Here is a 22,152-nt window from a genome sequence, read left to right as displayed (position 1 = left end):
ATTTATTTTCCTCCATTTACAGTTTACAGCGTCTCGAGAAGAATGTGAGATGAAGGGATAAAGTACCGCTCACTTTCTTCGTGATGGGTTTGTGGATTAATGGTTTCTTCGAGTTCTCAAAGATCGTAATGCAAAGAGACCGAGAAACCACGAAGCATAATAATAACAAAATTGTGGTGGTAGTATCTTCCACGAAGGGTTAAATAAAATGGGATGAAGTCAAAACTCGTACTCAACCACTTTGAACAATTTATTTGACATCCAGCCAAGCACCGCTACATGCCATAAGTTTCCCACTCATAATAAATCGTGAGTGGAGAAGTACCACCACACCTGGATTTCAGACGCTGGACAACAATGAAGCAATTCCAGGGTGGAGGAGGAAGACGTGCGGTGGTGGTGACGACGCTGCATGTTGTTTTACGACGGCCGAAAGTAAATACTCGAAATTTAAAATGAAAAGGTTTACAGTGTTCGGCAACGAGCTGTGTAATATTACCAGCGGTGTTCGCTCGATCGTGGGTTTGTGTACCAACAATGAAACCCGCAAGGAATCTTAATTTTTTAAAGGTGGTCTTAAAATGGTCTTGAGTTTAGTCGTGAAGTTTTGAAAGGAAACCCGTAAGAGCCCTCTCCGTATGAAGGAGTTAACTATACAAAATTATATGGTGCGAATTATTTACGACAATTGGAATCAAGTACTGCTAGCTAAGTTGGTTGATATTAAATGACAATTTTTAAATCCAACCCTTTCAAATTGATGTACATACATATTTATATTTTTTTGCATAGTTGGATCTGCTTGAGTTTGTAAAATTGTAATCACGATTTTGTCTAGACTTTTCTTTTCACTTTGCCTTTTACGCAACGGTGCCAAAATTATGGAAACGCGACCTAATAGAAAGGTCAGTATTTTCAATCTTGTTCAGATGAGATGATCAAATCTAAAACAGAGATTCGTTTAATAGTAGTTTGCGGCGTGAATGTGTGTGGGAATACTTTACAGTTATATCTGCTAAGGTTTAATATGTTCGTGGGGGCTATTAATTTGCATCTACTACTCAAATAAATAAACATTAATATGCATAATGACGAGAAAAATATTTTCACTTTCAACAGGACAATCAAAGTAATCATATGTGTTTCATTCTCATTCATACTTACAATTAATTCGACCAGATTTAATTCATATCTTGTCCCCAATTACTAGATTCCTGATAATTTCAGGTAATTTGATTGCAAACATTGTATCTCGATACACTCGAAGTAGTAATAACACGTGCAAGGAATAAACGGATTGCTGATCTCTTTGTAATTTAAACTGCAGCACTGATTTTTGTATAATTTGCGAGATATTTTGTTATTAAAAGACTCGTGATTTAAACTATAGGGGTTTCGAAATAGTAAGTATGATTTAAAGTTCACTTTCGATTGTGAAACAATTTCAGATAACCATAAATTATGGGCCTTCCATCCCTGCTAAATAACACCAACATGCGTACAGAAAAGAAGAAGCCCATACTTAATAAATTTTCTTTTCCGTTTAAACTGTTCCACCTGTTTGAAAATTTTGGCCTCGTTTCATCTGATTACAAATATGATGATAGCTCAATTATTTTGAACAAGATAAAACCAGTTTTTAATTTCAGCTGAACTGTCAACTTTTTCTACTTTGCAGATTTACCAATGGCACGCATCTGCATAACATATTCCGAAATGACTCCAATTCCATGTTTTACATGATGTAGTGGGTGTCAAAATTGAGTTAAAAGTTATGAAAGATTACGACCACATGTGTGCGGCAATGATCAATTGCTGATTTCGATAAGCAATAAATCTACAACTCTCGCTACACCAAAAGTCAGACGTTCGACAATGTCAATATTTTACCCCGAATGCATGCAATTCAGCTTCATCATTACACCACACTTACGAACATCATCATTGAGTAATGTGTTTTGCATAATGAATTCTTTACGCATAAGAATGCTTAATAAGAAAGGAGCAGGAATATCGTAAATCTCAATTATTATTTAGTAATGGAGCGGAGATGGTATCGAAAATTGACAAATAGCAATAATACGGCGTCCCTTTAGTCTGTCATCTCCATTTTTGGCAATTGCTCCTACTTAAGTACAGTTCATTTCAATTGTAGATCAACTAAAAAATTCAAGCCGTCCAAACACTCGACGCTGCACTACATAATTAACTAAATGGAGTCCACAAGGCAGGGCTTACATGTAAAATTACAAAATTATGACTTTGTTGAAAGTCATTTGAATTGCATAATACTGCAATATCTCAAGCATCGCAAGCATCGTTTAAATGTGCGTGAGTCCACAATTTGGTAAATTATTTTGTAATTTGAAATTTGTTGCAGTAATGAACTTGTGAAAGGTAATAAGATTTTGTACAAGTTCTTGCTAGCCTAGAAGCGTTTGACTTTGGTTTGCTTCATTCGGACTCCGTATTCTCTTTGCTCGACTCTTGACTACCAGAGCTATCCGTAAATAATGTAATGGTCCAATAATAAGGTGGCATTTGGCTGATTTGATTTGATTCTTAAATCACGAAATATATATTTTCTGTGTGCTAAGCCAACATACATCAGACAGAGAATTTGCTAGATATGCCATTGCATGGTTTAGCACGAACGAAAATGTACTTTAAAAAATATCTCGCTCAATTGTACACCACGGAAATTAGAATTAATTCTAAGCTTCGTAGGTGGTATCCCCGCAATTTTAGATTCTGGTTTTGATATTTTCCCGACTCATTTGTTTGCATGTTGGCACCTCTTTATTTAATTTGATTACCAACAGCTCCACAAAAAATAAGAAATGGGCTTTTCGTTTCTCTTTGTTCATCCCATTCCCATTTAATTTTCACTCTCGGCTGGACCAAGGGATTCGACACGACTTGACCATGAACTCGGAATGGCTTTGTATACAGAGTCCCCACAGCTTTATATACGTAGTCCTCATTCCTTATAATTTTGCACACAAAAAATGCTGACTATTCGTCCCAGCCCAACTCTATCAACTCTGCGCATTGTTTGCTGATTGTCAAGTCGTAAATAAATTGCAGACCCGTAAACCAAACTGAGGAGTCAAGCTTATAGCCCTTGTTTTTATTAGCAACGAGCGAGCAACAAGTGGACGCGAAAACAACTTGCGACGCTAAGAGGGGGATGATTGGTGTAAATCAAAAAGGGAATATTTCTCAAGCACTTTTATTTTCTTCTGCGCCTAATTGAATTCACCGAATTGACACAGACAGACAGGGAGGCAGAGATAACCACGAGCAGATAATGCAATAAATGCATTATCCATTTTCGCCCATCTGGATGAGCATAGCCTGTGTACTTATGTACGTCCATAGCATGTGTACACACGGGGAACATGCAGTTGCATGAACGGAGGTGTTTTCACTCTCCCATGTCACGCCTGCCGCAATTGTCCGTGCGATCTTCTCCAAAAGTGCACTGCAATAGTTTTGTGCTTACAATAAAGCACACAATGCAGACATAAAGTGCACACAATGACCAGATCTCTCGCACTTTGGATGTGTGAGGAGGATAGTAATTTCTTGATTATCAGGGGACTCGCTCTTCGATTTCCTTCCGCCTCCTCCTTCTCACACCATCGAGCACAAATGTTTCCCATTCTTTCCTCCTCTAGGACATTTACTTATTCGTGATGGGAGAAAAGGAGGAAATTCAGGAAAATGTTCGTCGTCGTTGCTTGTATTCACAATGAGATGCACATGTCCATGGGTCCTGTGAGTTGGGTGGAGAGGGTGGTTCTGGGTGTTTCTCACTCTCTCACGACTCAAATTCAAATCCATTACAGAGCAGTCGGCCTTTCTTGTGCAACTTACATAAATCGAGATCTCTTTGCTTGGTGGGAGCCACCCAAGATTTTCGTCAGGGAGTTTCACTGCCGCACAAGATGAAGAATGGAACCTCATTTCATTAAATTAGGCTCATCTCTGCAGGTCCATTCTGAATATGGAGAGAGAGCAAAGTGATATTTTTTTGCGTAGAAATAAGTATGTTCGACATAACAGGGAGTCGTTCTATTTGGGAATCTTGCTATATACGCGGAAGGAAATTATGCAGGGATTTGGAGCTCCAGTTCTGCTTAGGAAAATTCTCAATGCATAAAAACATGTTTCTGGTCTGCGTCTGCAAACTCTCTGGACCGGCTATGCTTACACAATAATACTCTTTCTTTAACGGTTGATGTCACTTATCAACCGTTTGCGAAAAGGTTTAGTTGAAAGTCCTGATGGGTATTTGAGCTCATTGACGTTATTAACCAGTAACTATTTAGTATATACGTATCCATACGTATGTATGGATGTATCTGCAATAACGAGATTTAACAAATCTGCAGATTACAATACAATGGAGCGGAAAGGATTTGAATGTTAAAGGAATTTTAATTCCATGAGAAGGATGAAGTGTAACTGATGAGGAACGTCACAATTAGCACTTATTCAAATTTTTGCACCTGTTGTGATTTGATGCCCTAGGTAAATCTCCTGTTAACGACATTTCGTGAGGCGACTTGGACATTGGGATCAGTTTCGTAAGAATTTGTGAATTAGTTTCGCCTCTCAAAATGGTCATGATGAGAGCGAGGAAATCCATCTCATTTCACGAACGATTGATGAACTTCCGATTCGCAGTTACTTAATTTTCCTCGTGCAGCCTGGATCAAGTTTTATGTTAATTGCGTACGGCACTCTTCTTTCGACAAGGATGTCGGTTCTCAGACTAATGCCCGGGTTTCGAAAGGTACCTTCTCTCTTTTTTATGATCCATTAAGAGAATAAATAAAAACATAAGATGTCATCCCAGGGTTTTACAGTATTAAAAATGTGTAATGGGAAAGCATCTGGTTTAAGTGTACTTTTTTACCACACCACATTTTATTTTATTAATATATCCTCAGATAACAAATAATAATGGGGTCCATTAACTAATAGATTCGTCTGTCAGTTGTTTCTTCAACAAGGCCAGCAGACACCAGACAAATCAACCCTGTCCATGCAGACCAGCTCTTTCATCACAACATGACGAACGTTTTTTCCATTAGGTAATTAAGATGTGTGGAAATGGATGACTGGAATATCGTGATATTAAAAAAACAGTCAACCCAAGCTGTATTTATGTCGCCATCAAAATTAGACTTGTTCCAAAGGAACATGGGGGGATACCCCTTGATGAAGAATTCAGTAGCCATATGTGTGTAATCAATGATCTTATTTGCTGTATAATTCAATTCAACACAAGAATTATAAAAAAAGATGCATGCAAAGTAGCATGATTGGAGGATATATAATTATGGAAATAAATAATAGTTGCATCGTGGTCAATAGTGGTCATCTATATATTGGCATATATCTATGGTATGCATAACATGCATTTACATATTTTCTGTAATATTGAAAGGTGAATACAAACAAGTTACATGAACATATAGCAAATCAAGGTACTACATTTTTAAAACACTCAAATGATTTTATGCAAAACAAAATGCTCCAAAAAAGAAATTCGGTTACTGCTGTAGTTCCTTGATGATGTTAGATTTAATCTCAAACAAAACTATTAATTTTACCCATCAATCAAACACTTACATTTATACGACTGTAATCCGCAACACAAAAATGTTTATGACATGTACAAAAGTTACCGTGTCGATTGACCGCAACTAGAGTCATCTCCGCCCTTTGCATAATTTTGTATTTAAATTAGCATACTTGCTACATTCATTCTCTTCTTTGATTGACTAGATTGACAACAAATTGGCTCATCTCATCACAGTCTCATCAAATGACATTGTTCACTTATCCAATCACAATCCAATTACACGAAGCACTAATATCACAGCAGTTAGTAATTAGGCAACGAATAATAATAATGTTCACATGTGTAACATTGCACGCATTTGAACTAATCTAGTTTGTTCACAATGGCGAATTATTGCACGGGAGAGAGTGGGTGGCTTCTTCTTAATGAGAATTAAGGTCAAGAAATGACTTCTGTCTTCTTCTCCTTGTCACTTTTAAAGGCAACATTTAAAAAGGATTCTGAATCATAATGCTGACGAATGCGATTTAACATTGGATGTGAATAATACTACTCTCCCTTAATTCCTGGCTTTCTGCTTGTGCTCATAAACCAAGTTTTGACTCTCAGTAAGACATTGCATTTGACTAACTTATACTTGACTAACTTAAAATGCAAACAATCCACGTAAGTTTGACATGTCAATCTTAAACTTGAACATAAGTTGCGATGATGGCTTGTTTCGTGTTCATTTGACATTTATGGCGTAAATATGCATGAGATTCATAATGTTTATAATCTCTGCAAATAATAATGCGTAATGCGTAGAAGAAGTGCGTGCATACCACAACCCGCAACTTTCCTTGGATTTTTTATTTATTTGCAAGTTTGCAACAGCAACAGTGGCACCACTTACGAGATAAAATCCCTGATTGTACCGCAGATGATTGTCAAATGTGGTAAAATATTGTTACAGTTCATACAAATTACAGGCATTTGAATACATTTGTTCTCGGCCGTTGATATTCTGCGATAAGATTCCGCTACATGTGATTAAGCACGATTTATGTTTCCTACTCTGTTGGACGTGTGTGACCCCAAAATCCTGCCTCATCTTGAGTCATGTGATGTAAAGTATGTGTGTGCTGGTTGTTGGTAAGTGCGATAATGTTGTCAAAATACAATAAATCTTTAGAATTAAATTATTTTACTGCTGAACAGTTACTTAATTTCCATTTGTTTCCGTTTAATCATGCAATTGCAGGCATCCTCCGCCGTCATCTTCCTCGACCCTCCTCCTTCAATACCAAACCAATTCCATCCTCACGATAAATGCAAAATTTGTAATTTTCATAGCACCATAAAGTTAAAAAGTATTTGACCATTTGACTGTCGGCCACTCCTTCACCTAAAAATTACGAATGGAGATAAGGAATGAGCAAAACTGATCGGGTGATGAGATTACGATGAAGAAGTCAAAGTTGACATAGCGGTGGTGAAGGGAAATGAATTATCTTCACGATTTATGACTGCTAAAGTCCCGGTTTTTATACTTTAAGTGATGTAAGTGAGGCATAATTAAATTTTTGCCCTTTTCAGAAAGAAATGCGTTAATGTTGGCTGTGCATGAGTTGAATTTGAATTGAATCGTAATTGGGACTGCGTACACACGTATCTAAGATTGACTCATAAACTATGGAAATTCACGAATTGCACCTTATTCTTGATTTTTGACGTGTTTTGTTGTGTGCTAAACAGTGGGGATTAAGACTTGTACGCGTGAATTATGACTGCGTAAATAATTGAACTACTTATCCTTTGAATATTTTAATGCGAATAAGAAATTAATAAATGCCGTTGATTTTAACATAATCGAATCCTACGGCTCACTAAATGTTATCACTGTATACTTTGGGTAAAGTGCATGAAGAGGTATTTATCAACAATTCGTTAAAGTTCGTTAAAGTGCAGGCATCATCACTTGCGTATATACTCGTTCGATTGAAAGGGGTACTCGAGCAATAAGCCGTGTGATTATTTCCAATATATATCAATGAAACGATTGGAGTTTCACATCTCCGCAACGACTGTCATTGTTGAGGAAGCTGTTCCCATAAAACTAACAATCCGTCAACAATTTGGCATGTGGTTCGATTTACTTACTTAGCCAACGTCCCGTTATTATTCCATCTTTGGGAAATGAACGTACTTATCTTAATTTTTACCACGACTCAATCTATCCCATTATGTATACTAGATAACTAGACACAGTAGGCACATCTGCATGTGTGTATAAAATACACAAAAGGAAGCGAATTTGTCCACTGCACTCTTTACCCACTGACTGAGGATGAGTGCAGTATTTGGGAGCTATGGTCCTTCCTGCAACATAATTACCTCGTTATGTGCATATATATGTATTTACGAATATAAAACATGCAAAATCCAAACCCCTCGATAAAACAGCAAGACAAGCAAATGAACCCTTGTTTAGGAAAAGTTTAAAAGATGAAGATTAATTTGGATTGGTGTTTAGTGCACTCATTTGTTCCTCGTATTATGTAATGTAATGGATGATGTGATGTATCATGATGATATTTGCAAAGTAAAAGGAAATGATGCTCAATTGGACAACAATGTGCCCAAATGTGGTCACTGCATCGACAGACGAACAGCATCCTTTTTCAAAGTAAACGACGCATGATGAGATAACAATGAGGGAATACTCAGCAGAATCGATAAGTGACCAAATATGAATATAGATTCGTAGAACTAATCTTTTACTCTCTTGCCACAAATCAAAGTGTAAATAATGAGGAACAATTGTGCCGTGAGATGCCTGATGCAGGCAATTTTTATGTGTGATTCGTCCAATTAGATAATATTAGTGTTTTGCAAGAAACAAGCCTATACGATCTTATTGTGGGATTTCTCTTATCTAAACATGCATATATTCATATGTGACATGTTGCAAAAACGGCAAGTAAGTAAGGTTTTGCACGTCAATCTGTATTTAAATCTGGTTATGAGCAGGATAATAAAATACGGGAGCCGCCGATGTATAGATAGCCAGAATTACGATCAATACAAATATTTTTCTAATAGTGTATGAAAAGTCCTTCAACCAACTCACATAAAAATACAAACCATAACTTATTACAGATGCAAAACCTCTCAACTTTCAACTTTGAGTCATTCCGAGTCATGTAGAGATGGAGGATGCAATTAAAATCAAGAAATCACAACATCGACCTTGACTTCAAATGAAGAGTAAGTGTCCACCATGCACCATCGTAAATTCGGCCTACACAAGAAATATTTGTATCAATCACTAAACATTTTCTTATGACGACGAACGAATGAGCGAATCAAAATTAAAAGATGAAATCTCATCGTTGCGCACATTATTCCCGATCTGCCCACCAAATACCAGCAGAATCAACAATAGAATTACTTTTTTTCAATTCCACACTATTAAAATGCATATAAGGCGATAATTCGTATTCATGCGTGCTCAAGTACCTACATACGATGCTTGTCACAATTTGTGCTGCATTTTTTAGATGGGAAGTTGCCAATCTAATGGGCGATTAACAAGTGATCAATTCCATGATTATTTTATTTGTCATAGAAGGGAAATTGTCCAGATTGATTCACATTTCATCCAGACAAGCGTCCATCCGACCATTTACAGTGTGATCAATCGTACGAGCAAAGTCCTTAAATGGAGCGGTGTCACCCGGTTCAAAAGTCACACATCACACTTCAAAACTGAAAGGACGCCTCTCTTCCAAAGGAAAACTTGGAGATATCAATCAACCAAATGAGAATCATTACTATCAAAAAGTGGTGGATTTAGAACTCCTCCCTAAATCTCGCTGTGACATTGTCACTAATTTCAAGTGTGCTCGTGTTTTTCTTGCGTACGCGTGTACGGTTCAGCTTAAACGATTTCTGTTATGGTTTCCATTTCAGTAAAGAGGAACCACCCGTTTCATACTTTACCAAACCAAAACATGCACATAAGCGTATTATTATATGTTAACTGTACATATACATTTAAGGGTTACACTGCTCTATTGGATGACTTTTTCTCATGCAATAGTGTTCTTATAAGCGTACCCACAAACACATAATCTAATCACTGCAACCACAAAAGGACTCTGCAGCTTAGCCCACAAAATAAAAAATGTCAAGGTGCAAGACCAAAAACAACGGAATCAAGTGTGCACTTACGTGTTGTTGGAACGAGGTATCCATCCATATTTCCTTCCCAGCCAGTCGATTTGTAAATTGCTCGTAAATACAACACCAGGACCAGAGCATTTAGTTAACACGGTTTTAGAATACGATAAGAATAATGATTTAATGTCATAATATTTACAATAATAATAATGTGTAATAAATCTTAAATTACTTATCGGAATTCACTACGAGGCAACTAAAACGAGACGACATAAATTAAGTGCATGGATATTAAGCAGGAGCAGAAGTGGAGGGTGGGATTCAATTTCAGTCTGTGTGGACCGTTTCCCAGAAAATATGAACAAACAGGCTTTCCAAGTTGATGTTCAGGTGCCAATAAGTTTGGCTCCTGTTGAAAAACTAGGATACGATAATTGTATATTCGATACCAGCAGTGCAAACTGATGTCTATAAGGGTCGATTTACTGCAGGTTGTGTCAGATAGAAATTAATTTAATAACCTTGCAGTGCAGCTTTTCTGGTGACTACATATATGCCGCCTTGTAATTGTTATTCTTCAGCTTCTGTGAACAATTAAATTTTCATGTATGTTTACATATAATTAAACCGACTGTTGTCGGTCGACTTGCATAATAATGTGTTAGTCTCACTTTTCTGGGAAAATAGTGAATCAGAGGAGAATAATGTAACCACAAAACTTGACAAGTTATTCAAGAAGAGTACAATAATATCATTTCCTGATTTAATTGTGATAACATAAATATGCGGGCGATAAAATCTGTGATCTAAGCAAGACATTTTCCTACATTAAAGTTTTACCTTACACTAAATGAGACTCGTTTTGATTGTATGTGACATTTGAGTGACCAAAAATGCTAAATGGTCAACCACCGCCTGCGCGTGGCTTTGTCTGTACTGCAACATTATTTCCATTTTAATATTTTTATCTAAAAGTCGCTTCCTCCCTTTTATTTATACACACGCATATTTACTCTGTTTGCCTTTATCTGTAGGCAGGCTGCCTCCCGTTTAAGATTCATCCGCTCATTCTGAATAAAATGATAATTTTAATTCAATACAAACTGTCACCCATTCAACCCCAATTTATTGCGGTAGCAGCAGTTGTTCTTTATCCAGAAGGTACAATAAACAACCAAGTTTAATGCAGGACTGTGGTGCATTGCATGAACTTGCCACTGTTTGCAAAAGCACATAAATAATGAGCTCCAGGGTTTATTTGTGCGTATTTTATACATTTTAAAGCGAATAAGGTGCATGATGCATCAGTTTAATTTAAATTCAGAACTCAAGACTAAACTCAATTGTAAATTCAGACCAAGCTTTGTGTGTGAGTAGATTTCAATCGGACGAAGGTATTTTTTCCAGCGTGTGGAGCCGAAGTTTTAACTTTTGAAGCATTCGAGTATGTATTATTGGGAGTAAAATTAAGTATTGATGTCAAGGAAAGAAACGCCGAAGAGCACTCAGATTTCTGATAACCAGACTCTGCGCTGATGACGCATTCCAAAATGTACGCTCAATTTCGTTCGACCAAACTACATTTTAGATTTCGAATCCTCCAGCAATGCCAACTCAGAGTCTGCCACAAACTCTCAAATTGGTCGGTGCTATAAAACTTTTACGGGCAAGACAAAAGACTGTACGCATGTAGGTTTTACATTATGTTTCGAACATAGACTCGAAAATTCTTGAAGCTATCCGAGATGAGTGTCTGGATTTTTTTACGTGTGTAAAAAAAAGTTGCTGCAACTGAACTCTGCGGTTGATTTTCTTGTACGGAAAGAGCAAAAACGGTAAACTTGATTTTCAAATAGTTCTCCATCTCAAGGCAGTAAAACTCTTTTCCTCTCTTTAAAGTTGAAGTCTCCGCAAATTTGCTTGGCGACTTGGTTTCTGGCCTTGACAGCAATTCGTCTCTGGGGTTTGTCTGCATAGTCCAGTGTAAATCCTTAGAATACGTACACACATATTTATGAAAGTGATTTGTGTTCTTTCTTTCTTATGCACATGAATACGAATCAGTATTTCATAAGGATGAGGGAGAGATGATATGTATGAGACGTGAAAACTTTTAGCAGTTGAAGCCCAAAGTTGGAAGATATTGGACAGAGATGGATCAGTGCAAGTCAACTTATTGCAAAAAAATGCACAGAGCAGCCGACTCTGTAACTGTCAACTTCTTCAGCCAAGGACAGTGGTTGGGGTTGGTTTTTTTTGTAAAGTTGATCTTATTTGTTGCGGTCAAATCCCAGACTCATATAATCCTTTACTCGGCCGTTAAAATAGCATAGTAACAAATAGGGTTCATACAGCTGGATGGATATGAATCAAATATTAATATTTCCCCTTTCAGAGCGAAAGGATTCTTTTACTTTGCCAATACATGTACAAATAGCTTAATTTTCAATGGCAGTGGTGGCTTTGTGCGAAATAAATTTCTTCGAAATGTCGTAATACTGCTGAATGGAGTTGGTTTGCCAGTTTCGTTATCATAAAGTGTAATCAATAATCTACCATTAATATAATGCAGTCGAGGAATGCGTTGTTTTTATAAACATTTGAAACACAATTGGCAACTGCAAATCTTAAAAATTGCTTGTTTACATATGAAGTACAATTTTTGTACGTCTGCATGAAACGAAAACAAGAAAGTTGATGCCAGCGTGTTATATTTCGTATACAGTTTTTACATATGTATGTTGATTTGGGTAGGATAACTCATGTGCCGAGGCATATGCAACTCCACGAATGTTCAGCTAGTCTAAGCAATAAGGTGAGGAAGTCGAAATATGAGTCGTCTTTCTCTTGTGCAAACAATTGGATAACGGTTCGACTTGTTTTCATGCGACAAAATCCTTGCGAAGGATTTTAATGGAGATAAAGCGTGTCCACTATGTCTCGGTTTTATTCCGAGGTGTAACCACCTACTTGCCCATGTTTGGACTGGTGCATATAAGGAACTCAAATTCCTCAAAAATATCAGTAAAAGTGTAACTCACACTTACATCTGAATAATAAAATTATTTTTAGAAGAACAACGCGACATATTTGTGTGGGTGGATTTACGTCATTCAGATCGGGGATTTAGATTGGGTTCTGAAATATAACCTATAATTCTATGTTTTTATTTGACATATGTATGCATTGCACATAAATATGTCTGGACATGATCATACTTTCATACACTAAAAATCGGTGCATATTTGTATTTATAAACCACTTATCATGAACCATGAAAAATGTGCAGACTCAATGGTCTTGGGTGCGTCTGCACACGCAATTGACGTACTTAAGACCTATTATATTACAGGCAAGGCGAGGCTCATCTCTTTGAATAGTTTTGCTCATATTCGTCACTTGATGAATTACCCTTTATTAAATTAGCCTCGTTGTAAATTAACGACTTTCAAGAGTGCAGACGAGGATAAAAAATCATTAATTTCGCACTGTGCCAGGAAAAGTGACAAAACCTCCTCAGGACTTTCGACAGCGTGAATATGCGTGTGCAGATGTCTATCTAAACGTATACAGCAAAGTGCAACAATTTGTGAATCTTTGCCAGAAGCTGTAGGTCGATGGCACACACACACAAATCCGTTCAATGAGAGGAGCAAAGCAAATAATAATAAGCTTTCTGCATGAACTCGGAACAACCAAAGTCAAGAAAGACTTGTGGCAGGAGCATCATCGCAGAGAGATATCTGGCATTTATCTCATCTTCATTCTTCAATCATCGCCGACAAGCCGGTGAACTCCTCTCATTCTATTCCGTATGCCAAACAGAAAAAAAGTCATTGTCCACGTGATGTTAAGATTCCAGATCTGTTAACTTACCAGGACGGTTTTTCTAAAAGTTAAGGTCACCAACCATCAATATTTTATTTTATTGGCTGAAAATCAAATTACGAATCTACCTCGAAAAACAAACGATTGAATTGTGAAATAAGCTCTGTGAATTTTCTTTCTCGAGAAAAAAGTGCGATGAAGATTAAATATGAATTTTCTATAAAAAAATCCAACTTACATTAGACCAGCACAGAATGTTTGCAATATTAATCAGTATCTGCTAAATATATTTTTACATATTTTAACTACACGATATTTTCCAGCTCACTTTTGACTAAAATTAAGTTCCACCACAGAGATAGTCCATCTGATTGCTTTGATCTTCCGTAAATCACTGTCTGTTCCTCCACCTACACCGAGACACGAGTTTGGCAGAGTTGATTGGGGGTCATTTACTTATTTATATAATGTGTCTGCATTGGTATTTTGCATTGTGTTGTGTTACTTGCCGTCGTGCTTTGTTGCACTTGAGAATGCATATTAACGTCCAAGTCCATAATGGAACAGATGAAGATTGAATGATTGGGTTGGGTGATTTGCATACAGAAACACAATCAATGCACGCATAAGCACGCAATTTGAACAGGCAACATACGTACGTACATGCGAATTATCTGTGAACGCGACGCACTAAAAGAGGGATGATGATCTATGAATCCGTTCGTGCTCTGTACACTCCTGCACATCCTGCACATCAAACGATGGTAACAAAGCCATTTTTCTTGTTCGCCTCCAATACTTTAGAACGACTGGTTAGTTGGTTAACGCATTAATTTAGAATAATCGAACACTTTCCATATCTGCGCGTACTTGCCCTTCCATGGTGGATTTCAATGCTATTTAACTCTGCCCGTGCAACAGCAACACTTTAAATCTGGGGATGGCTGGAGGGATTCACTAAAAAATCTAGATTCATATGCAAACGCACGCATTACAGCTTTTGGAAACAATAAAAAAATTCATTTGTAGATTTTGTTGATCATCCACAGCTCATAAAATTTTGAAAATGTGGCAAAACAGCACTGATTGGTTGACTGTTTGTAAACAATTTTCTCTGTGAAGATTCGAAGAGAACAAAGTTGTATATTAAAAGGAAGAATAGTTTCCAGGACTGGTCTCAGGGAATGCAGATACGTATGTGCATGTCTCAGAGTAACATTGCATAACAGTTGGCTAACTTGCTGTTCAGTAACTTCATGCGTGTCTCATGCATGCGTAAATATCTTCCGTGCCGTGTGGTGTGGATGCTAAAAGAGATAGACAAACTTCCAAAAATACTCCAACGCTGCAAAAAACCGACGTTTCAAACATGGTTTTCAATCTTGATGTTTCAATGCTCACGAAGGCACACAAGTGAGTCGCCGTCGTCTTGTCTGTGTAAATCTACACCGTGAAACTATTCTAATTCCCAACAAGAAGATACATTTTGTTGAATAACTCTACTGATCACCATGAATGATCACCCACGCATTGTTCTCCATTGTTTCATTTTATGCACTATAGAGCACATTAAGACTTGGCACTCTGTGGTTTTCTTCACTATTTATTGGGCTTTCTCAAAATTGGGTAAAAACTTTCCCGACAAATAATTGACTTTGCAGTCTTCAGTTTACATTTAACTGAGGATGAGTCTTGTCAATACTTGACTAAAATTCTAATATCAAATAAACTAATGGATTATAATCCTGATTAGTTTACTATTGTTTCTCACATCTACAATAATAGGAAATTTGACCTCTGAAACAAAAACTAAGTAGTCCTGTAAAATGTATAAGTTTGTGGATTATTCGGGTGCATTTGTACTTTTTAATTGGAGGCTTTAGCAGCATTGACTGCGTTACACACATGCGTATGAACGGTTTATTCAGGTTTGAAATATTACAGTTGAGTTTAATTAGCAGAATAATCCTTTATGGACTCGGTGTAATTTGCAAATCCCCATTTCATTTCGTATCCATATTAATCTGACAGGTGACAGGTTAAGAAGGTTGTTGGAATCTTCAACCATGAACCAAACAAATCTCCAGTTTGTTACATTCAAAATGTATTTTTTAATGAGTTACAGTCCATTCGAACTCGGGTTATCTCCGCAGCTCAGGTCTTGGATTTCATAGCGAGAAGTCTTATCCTTTCCTCCAGTCTGTGCGTCATTGCAGAGATTTCCTGATGACCAACGTACTTGTTGTAGTCTAGTTTTAATATCGTCCGGTTTAATAGTAAGAATGGTCTTATCATTATTATTGTTTAAATTAAGGAGAACATATTTTCTGGAAGCCAAATTATCTTAGCAGTGGTTTCATAGCTGTTTAGTTATATGGTTCATTTTTTATCGCCCAAGCTCCATTAATTCTTGAATAATTATGTAACTTTAACTCTGTGACTACAATCCTTCTGAATAACGTAGAGATTTATCTTAATCTTGTTTAAGCCTTCTAGTATAAGTACATACTATTTAGTATGTGCTTGTAATGTCTAAAAGAGGTGATTTTTTTCTTGTCCATGCTGCTAATCACAACACAAGACCAGAAAGTTGCGACGCAAATGATAATAGAATCAAAGTCCGTCTCAGTCCATGCTAAAAAACGAATATTATGTACGTAGAATGTATATTGTTATCCCTCCATCTCAAGTGTGCAATAAAAAGTTGATTTTTAAAAAGACAAACTAAAGTTGAAGGTCTTGAACAAATTAGAGCTGAAATTGAATTGTTTTCAATTGTAAATAGCAAAACAATAGTGTTCAAATACACCCTTGTGGAAAACAGACGCCAAAATGACAAAGTTATTCCACCATTACCACTTGAAATAAATGGATTAAAATGTATGTTTTGTAGATCTTAGTTAAGACGGCCACTCCTTTAATGCATGTTTTAATTAATCGTTTTGCGAATTTCGTCGGTCCACCGTTCCAGTCCTATCCAGATCAGCTCAAGCAACTATTCATAGCTGCAATTGTGTGTTCATATGTGCACGTATCTACATACACAAGTAGTTGCATTGGTATCGTGCAAGTTGCGCTGTTACAAATATGCTTCTGTTGAGCGAATACTTATTTAAGCTGATTACCTCCAAGGTCATCAAAGTTAGGAGAATTTAGCCAGAGTCATTTCATTATATGTTATTATTCACTGCAATATTTAAGTGGTGGTTGGATGAGAAATGCTTCTCCATGAATTAAAAGGACGAGATGAACACACCAACCACACGGCTTGGCAAAGGATTCATTCTGTGCGGGAGGTATTTCTTTGGTGTTCCAGAGATAAGTTGATATACTTGAGTTTAATGAATACTTTTTGTCCAACTCTGACTCGATGTCACACAAAGATCCACCATTACACGCACATTAGAAACATTACCAGTCACCATTCGCCGTTTTTACATATGTCATTTACGAAGGTATATTATTGTTGTCAGATGCAAAGTTGGTCATTTAAAATGCGTGATAAATTTTCTTGTGGATTATTGTCGGTCGTTGGACGGGTGAATATTTTTATAGGCAACGACACTGCAATTTTACATACAAGACGTGTTATGAATTTTCGTCCAGTTCTTGAAAATGGAAAATCAAAACGGGCAGGAGTTTGGTTTTATTTTGGTCACAATTGTGTAGAGTTTTCCTGAGTCTTATATTGATTTTGAGTCAAATTAATCGAGAATCAGTGCAGTGAAATGAGAGTTTTAGCACCCATTACCTTTCATAAAATCGCATCCTACTGTCAGTCGTGAGTGATTTATTAGAACGCACGAATCACTTCTGACACGTTATCTGAGTCTGCATCTCAAACGCAAATGAAAGCTAAAACGCCTCTGCAGCACACCATCAAGTGCCAAATAGACCACAAACAACCCCATTCAAAATTTTATCTCCATGAATCGATCTCGACGCGAAAATCTAGTCCACTCTGCTCAGAATAATGCCCGGCCGGACCACCAAAAAGGGTGACGACTGACATTGACTGAGATGATTGATACAGATACATTAAAAATGGATTTAGCTCAGCTGCTGCCCAACAACAATAACAATGGAATGGAACCAAAATAAAACTATGAGTCACCTTATTATTCATTGCATGATTCATTAATCAAGTAGGATTGAGTGTGATCAGGATTCTGCCTTCCGAAATGCATAATCGGTGGAGAAATCTGGACCAAGAGAGGAACCCTGTTTTATTTTATCATTGTTCATGCCGAAATTTGCATTTCTTCAATTGTTTCATAAAAATGTGCATACATACTTCTTCTCACTGATAAATGTACAGTTTAACGTGGTCACGAAATAACAAGCGATACTAGCAATATGCATGGTCGATAATAAAATATGAATTATCACGTTATTTAGTTAATGAATCGCAAGATTAAAAATCATTCAAACCAAAAAGATTAGCGATTATGGGCATCCTGTATATAAACCCAGTTAAGTTGTCGGTAGAATTTATCAGTTAAAATTGGAGATTGTAAATATTAATATGTATCTACATGCTTTGAAAGTGGAACTCACGAATTGACATAAAGTTGCATATCAGCAAATACATGCATACATAAACATAGCTAAATATGCAGCTTAAACATTCGCATCCTTTCTTCTGGTGTCAATAGGTAGGCACCTGACCTAAGTCAAACAAAATCCTTTGTATTTCTATCAATCCTCTGTCTCTCTCTTCTGGAGAAAATGACTTTGGATCTCTTGAAGATAGCAGACAGAAATGGGAGGTGGTCTGTATCAGTGAGAAGTGAAGGGCTCTGGTACACATATTCAACAAATGAGATTGACTTTCTAGTTTTAGCCCACCAATTGATGGTATCTCAACTACTTTGAGCTGGAGACTTTTGACAAAACGATATTCTTGGTGAAGGAAACCGGATACGATGTGTATTGTGTGTGTTTGCATTCAGCTTTATCCTGATAATGTCCTGAATTCGTGGAAAAATGAAAATCTGTTGCATCCCTTTGATCTGTAACATCCTCTCCAAGACCATATTTAAAAATAGAAATGCAAATTCATATTAATTGTACTCAAACTTTATGCAAAATCTAGTTTACAATTTTATTGCATCCTTTGCCAATCGAACCGCATTTATAATGGGGAAGCCGCCCGTGGACGCAATAATTAATAGTGCTATGCTTTTAATAAAATGGTCTAACCATAACTTACGGTTGGTTTCACTAGGAAAAGCTTATGGGTCTACATTATGGTTGTCAGAAGTCGACCTGACGTTCGTCTACCGGTCTTCTACCTCGACAATTGATTGCAATGTGGTAATGGGCCCTCATTACTCTCACTTGTTTCACTTTCTTGTCAGACGGAACCCTTTGATGAACTTGGTTAAAATTAGATTATTATTTAAGTAGCCAGTGACCCAGAGTTGGGCTGACTTGAAGAATATGAAAGTTGTTGGGTGAGCAAAATCGCCTTTTGTTCTCGCCTTCTCGGTGACTGACTGATTTGTTGCGGAAGGTGACAATTGATTAATCCCTTAAATAACATCTTGGGTCAAGGTTTCCCAAAGAACGGCTGCTTTCAAACCTGGCTGTCATAAACGGAACTTATGAACTTGACGCGAATAAATATTTTTCCACTTGCAGAGGAGCTCAAGTATACAGGATCTATGAGTTTAATAGATATAAAAGAGGACTTACATATGATTGTCATTATGCATGCATGCGTACGTAATTATGTTGAGATATTTAACTTTTTCTTAATATCCATGTGAGATTGATTTTCATAGTTTGCAATGTAATTATGGAAGAAACGTGATTTGTCTAACACCTTAGGAATTAGCTTATCGGTTCCACCCAGCCAGGCAGAATTTCTGTAAATGGAGAAGATGGGTTTAAGGCTAAAGCTCACGTCTGTACAATTGGTTATTTAGTACTAACGTCATGCGATGAGATGAGACGGAGTTTATCCGGATCAAGAGGAACAAATATGCTATATTTGTTCCTTATTCTTGTCCTAGTTTAATGATGTGATGAATGCAGTGTGATTGGAGAAATCTCTTCCTTCCACTACTACAACATTTCAAGGTCTCCTTGCTCCACTTTTATCTTCATCTTATCGAAGTTGGGGAGAATGACATTTTTTGCTGTGTCCAACAACACAGGACACGTTCAATTCTACTTTTTTCTCCAATAGAGCTGATTGCACCCTGTTCTTCCATTTATAGGGCGACTCCCCTTGTTTCTCGCTGCGAGATTATGATTACCACTTCTCTGCGGGGGTGTTTAGAAGATTTTACAACTTGGAAAATGGGAGTTGTTTCACAAAAAGCAAATCCAAATCCAATTTACCAGAGGAAAGGAAAGGGAAAACTCGTAAGGGTCCGTCTCTCGGGAGTGGTGCTAATACACAGAAATGTTATAAAACTGCACGTCTTTTCTGAACCTAGCTGGCTGGCATGGATGGATCATTTTCCTCGTTGGACATTGGAAATAACTTACGCAGTGCATGTACTAAACATCTCAGACTACATAGTGTGATGATAATGCTGCATTGTTCATGACAGAAAAAAACTTGTGAGCTGCATTTTCATATTCCTTATCCAGCCTTCAATTTCCTTTGCTTGTTCCGTCATCCCGAACAAAAACAGAGTATTGACAAATTCACTCCCAAGCCTTGGTTTGGCCCTAAAATATTGACAGTGTATGAAGCCATAAAAGTCCGAAGTGAGCTTTCCCAGTTCCAGTTTCCAGAGATGCAATTGGGGGAGAAATCTTATGCCCGGTACTGCACGGGGTTTGCTCAAGGCACACAAACACAGCAGAGCCAGTCATCCTCGATAAATATGGCTGCAAATGGGGAGGAAACGGGGTCGATATACGATATTATCCAGAAGAAGAAGGGGTGGTTGTGTGTGGGCGACTTCGACCAACTTAGGATATTTTACTATGCAACAATGCAACTCAATATTAAGGGCTACAATATGTGCAACTCAACCTAGCATTCGACTCATATCGAACAGTATGAACACAAATGTAGTCAATATTTCCTCACACCCCGTCGACGTTGATGAAGTAGACAGTTCAGGAACCACCATACGAGAAAAGTGAGATTTGAGGGTGACATGGCCACTGGTGGTAGTTGGAGAAAGTTTGTCTAATTTTATTTGTCACTGATATCGTCTCACATAAAACTGCTCACCCTTTCTCATCGCCCTTGCCCTTGAATGAAGCCCGGATTATATTTGATTATGCAGATCGATAAAGACTACGGAGAGAGGGGGTGCCCATAATTTGCGAAACATGCAAGCACACGTGGCGAATGGCAAACGGGGTGGATTGATTAGACTGATGTTCTGAATATGGCCATTGAGAAATTCGTCTAGTTTCTCAAAATACAACATTGACCAAACTTTTGATTTTGAGCATGAATGAAGATTTTTAAGAAAACAGAAGCTGGCAGGATCTGCCAGCCCTTCACTCCATGAGCTGGATACCATGTACAAGTCCATTGACCAGCACAAGTTACAAACAACAAACTAAACTTTCCGTTTCTTCAAGGGCGAAATTTGTAAAGAAAATAACGAGTGCTATGAAAACAAGAAAAGTCCGATGGAAAAGAAACCGTCCCAAAACAGCATAAACATGAATATCCGGAAGCCGGCTTCTTCTCATGCAAAGTTTTATGACGAAGTTGGGACTTTATTACGGAATAGAAATGTTTGGTGGGGGTCTCTTTTCCATCCCATCTAACCAACGTGACCCTCCCATTCATGCAAAGTACACCCAAGAATTGTTTATTTTTATTGTAATTTCTGGCCCATTCTTGGTAGGAGTGAGCCCTTTCTCAAGACAGTGAAAAATTATTCTAGTGAACGATGGTGATCAGTATTACACTAATTGTTGGTTACCAAAAGTTCAGTTTCACCTCACACGGGTGAAACTGCATGCTGTTTCGGAATTGACCAAACGCAACTGAAAATGTTTAACAAAATACTTCCAATCAGTGCATTATGATTTGTGCTCGGTTGTTGGCGAGGCTTATGTTTGACTGGAGAGTTATATAATATTACTATGCAATACAATGCACGTATGATTTCCTCTTCATGTGAAGGCTTCATTCCATGTTCATCGGAGAAATATGTGCATACAAAAGTTCTGCAGCCTTACCGAAAAAGTCCTCCCATGAGATTGACCCGTCCGAGTCGCAATCGCCGCCGCCGTCCCTTCTTGAGTTAGCCATTTTTATGTTCGGCTAGAGAATTGCTTTGTCATTAACTACTCCAATGTTATGAAATAGGCAACTGTCAGTCTATGAGGAAGGATGGAATGGAAGTAATTTCATCGTCCCTGCATTGGTCCCACTTTCAGTCCCCGTTGATAAGCAAGCAATTTTTGTAAGGAAGCACAACAGTCATTTTTTGTTATCATCACGTAACATGATCATAGCTCCACCCGTTTCTGCCCGAATTTGGCTTCTTATGAAAAATTCATGAGACTTCAATTTAAGTTCAACTTCATATTTTCAGTTTTTATACACTATCCGTATGAAAACACGAAACTGCAAA

The 22,152-nt window shown here is 37.4% G+C and overlaps 1 protein-coding gene across 1 annotated transcript in view; it reads right to left on the bottom strand.

Annotated features, from left to right (window-relative positions):
- Positions 1-22,019, bottom strand: part of LOC110842908 — a 98,596-nt gene extending 76,577 nt beyond the window's left edge. The window contains exon 1 of the mRNA XM_022088778.2: positions 21,755-22,019. Within this exon, the coding sequence (XP_021944470.2) occupies positions 21,755-21,827 (73 nt within the window). The 5' untranslated portion in view covers positions 21,828-22,019. The remainder of the gene's footprint in view (positions 1-21,754) is intronic.
- Positions 22,020-22,152: the final 133 nt, after the last annotated feature.

This window comes from Folsomia candida, unplaced genomic scaffold (genome assembly GCF_002217175.1).
Source record: "Folsomia candida strain VU population unplaced genomic scaffold, ASM221717v1 Fcan01_Sc002, whole genome shotgun sequence".
In the NCBI taxonomy this organism is placed as follows: domain Eukaryota; kingdom Metazoa; phylum Arthropoda; class Collembola; order Entomobryomorpha; family Isotomidae; genus Folsomia; species Folsomia candida.
This window is presented reverse-complemented; position numbering and strand designations above follow the sequence as displayed.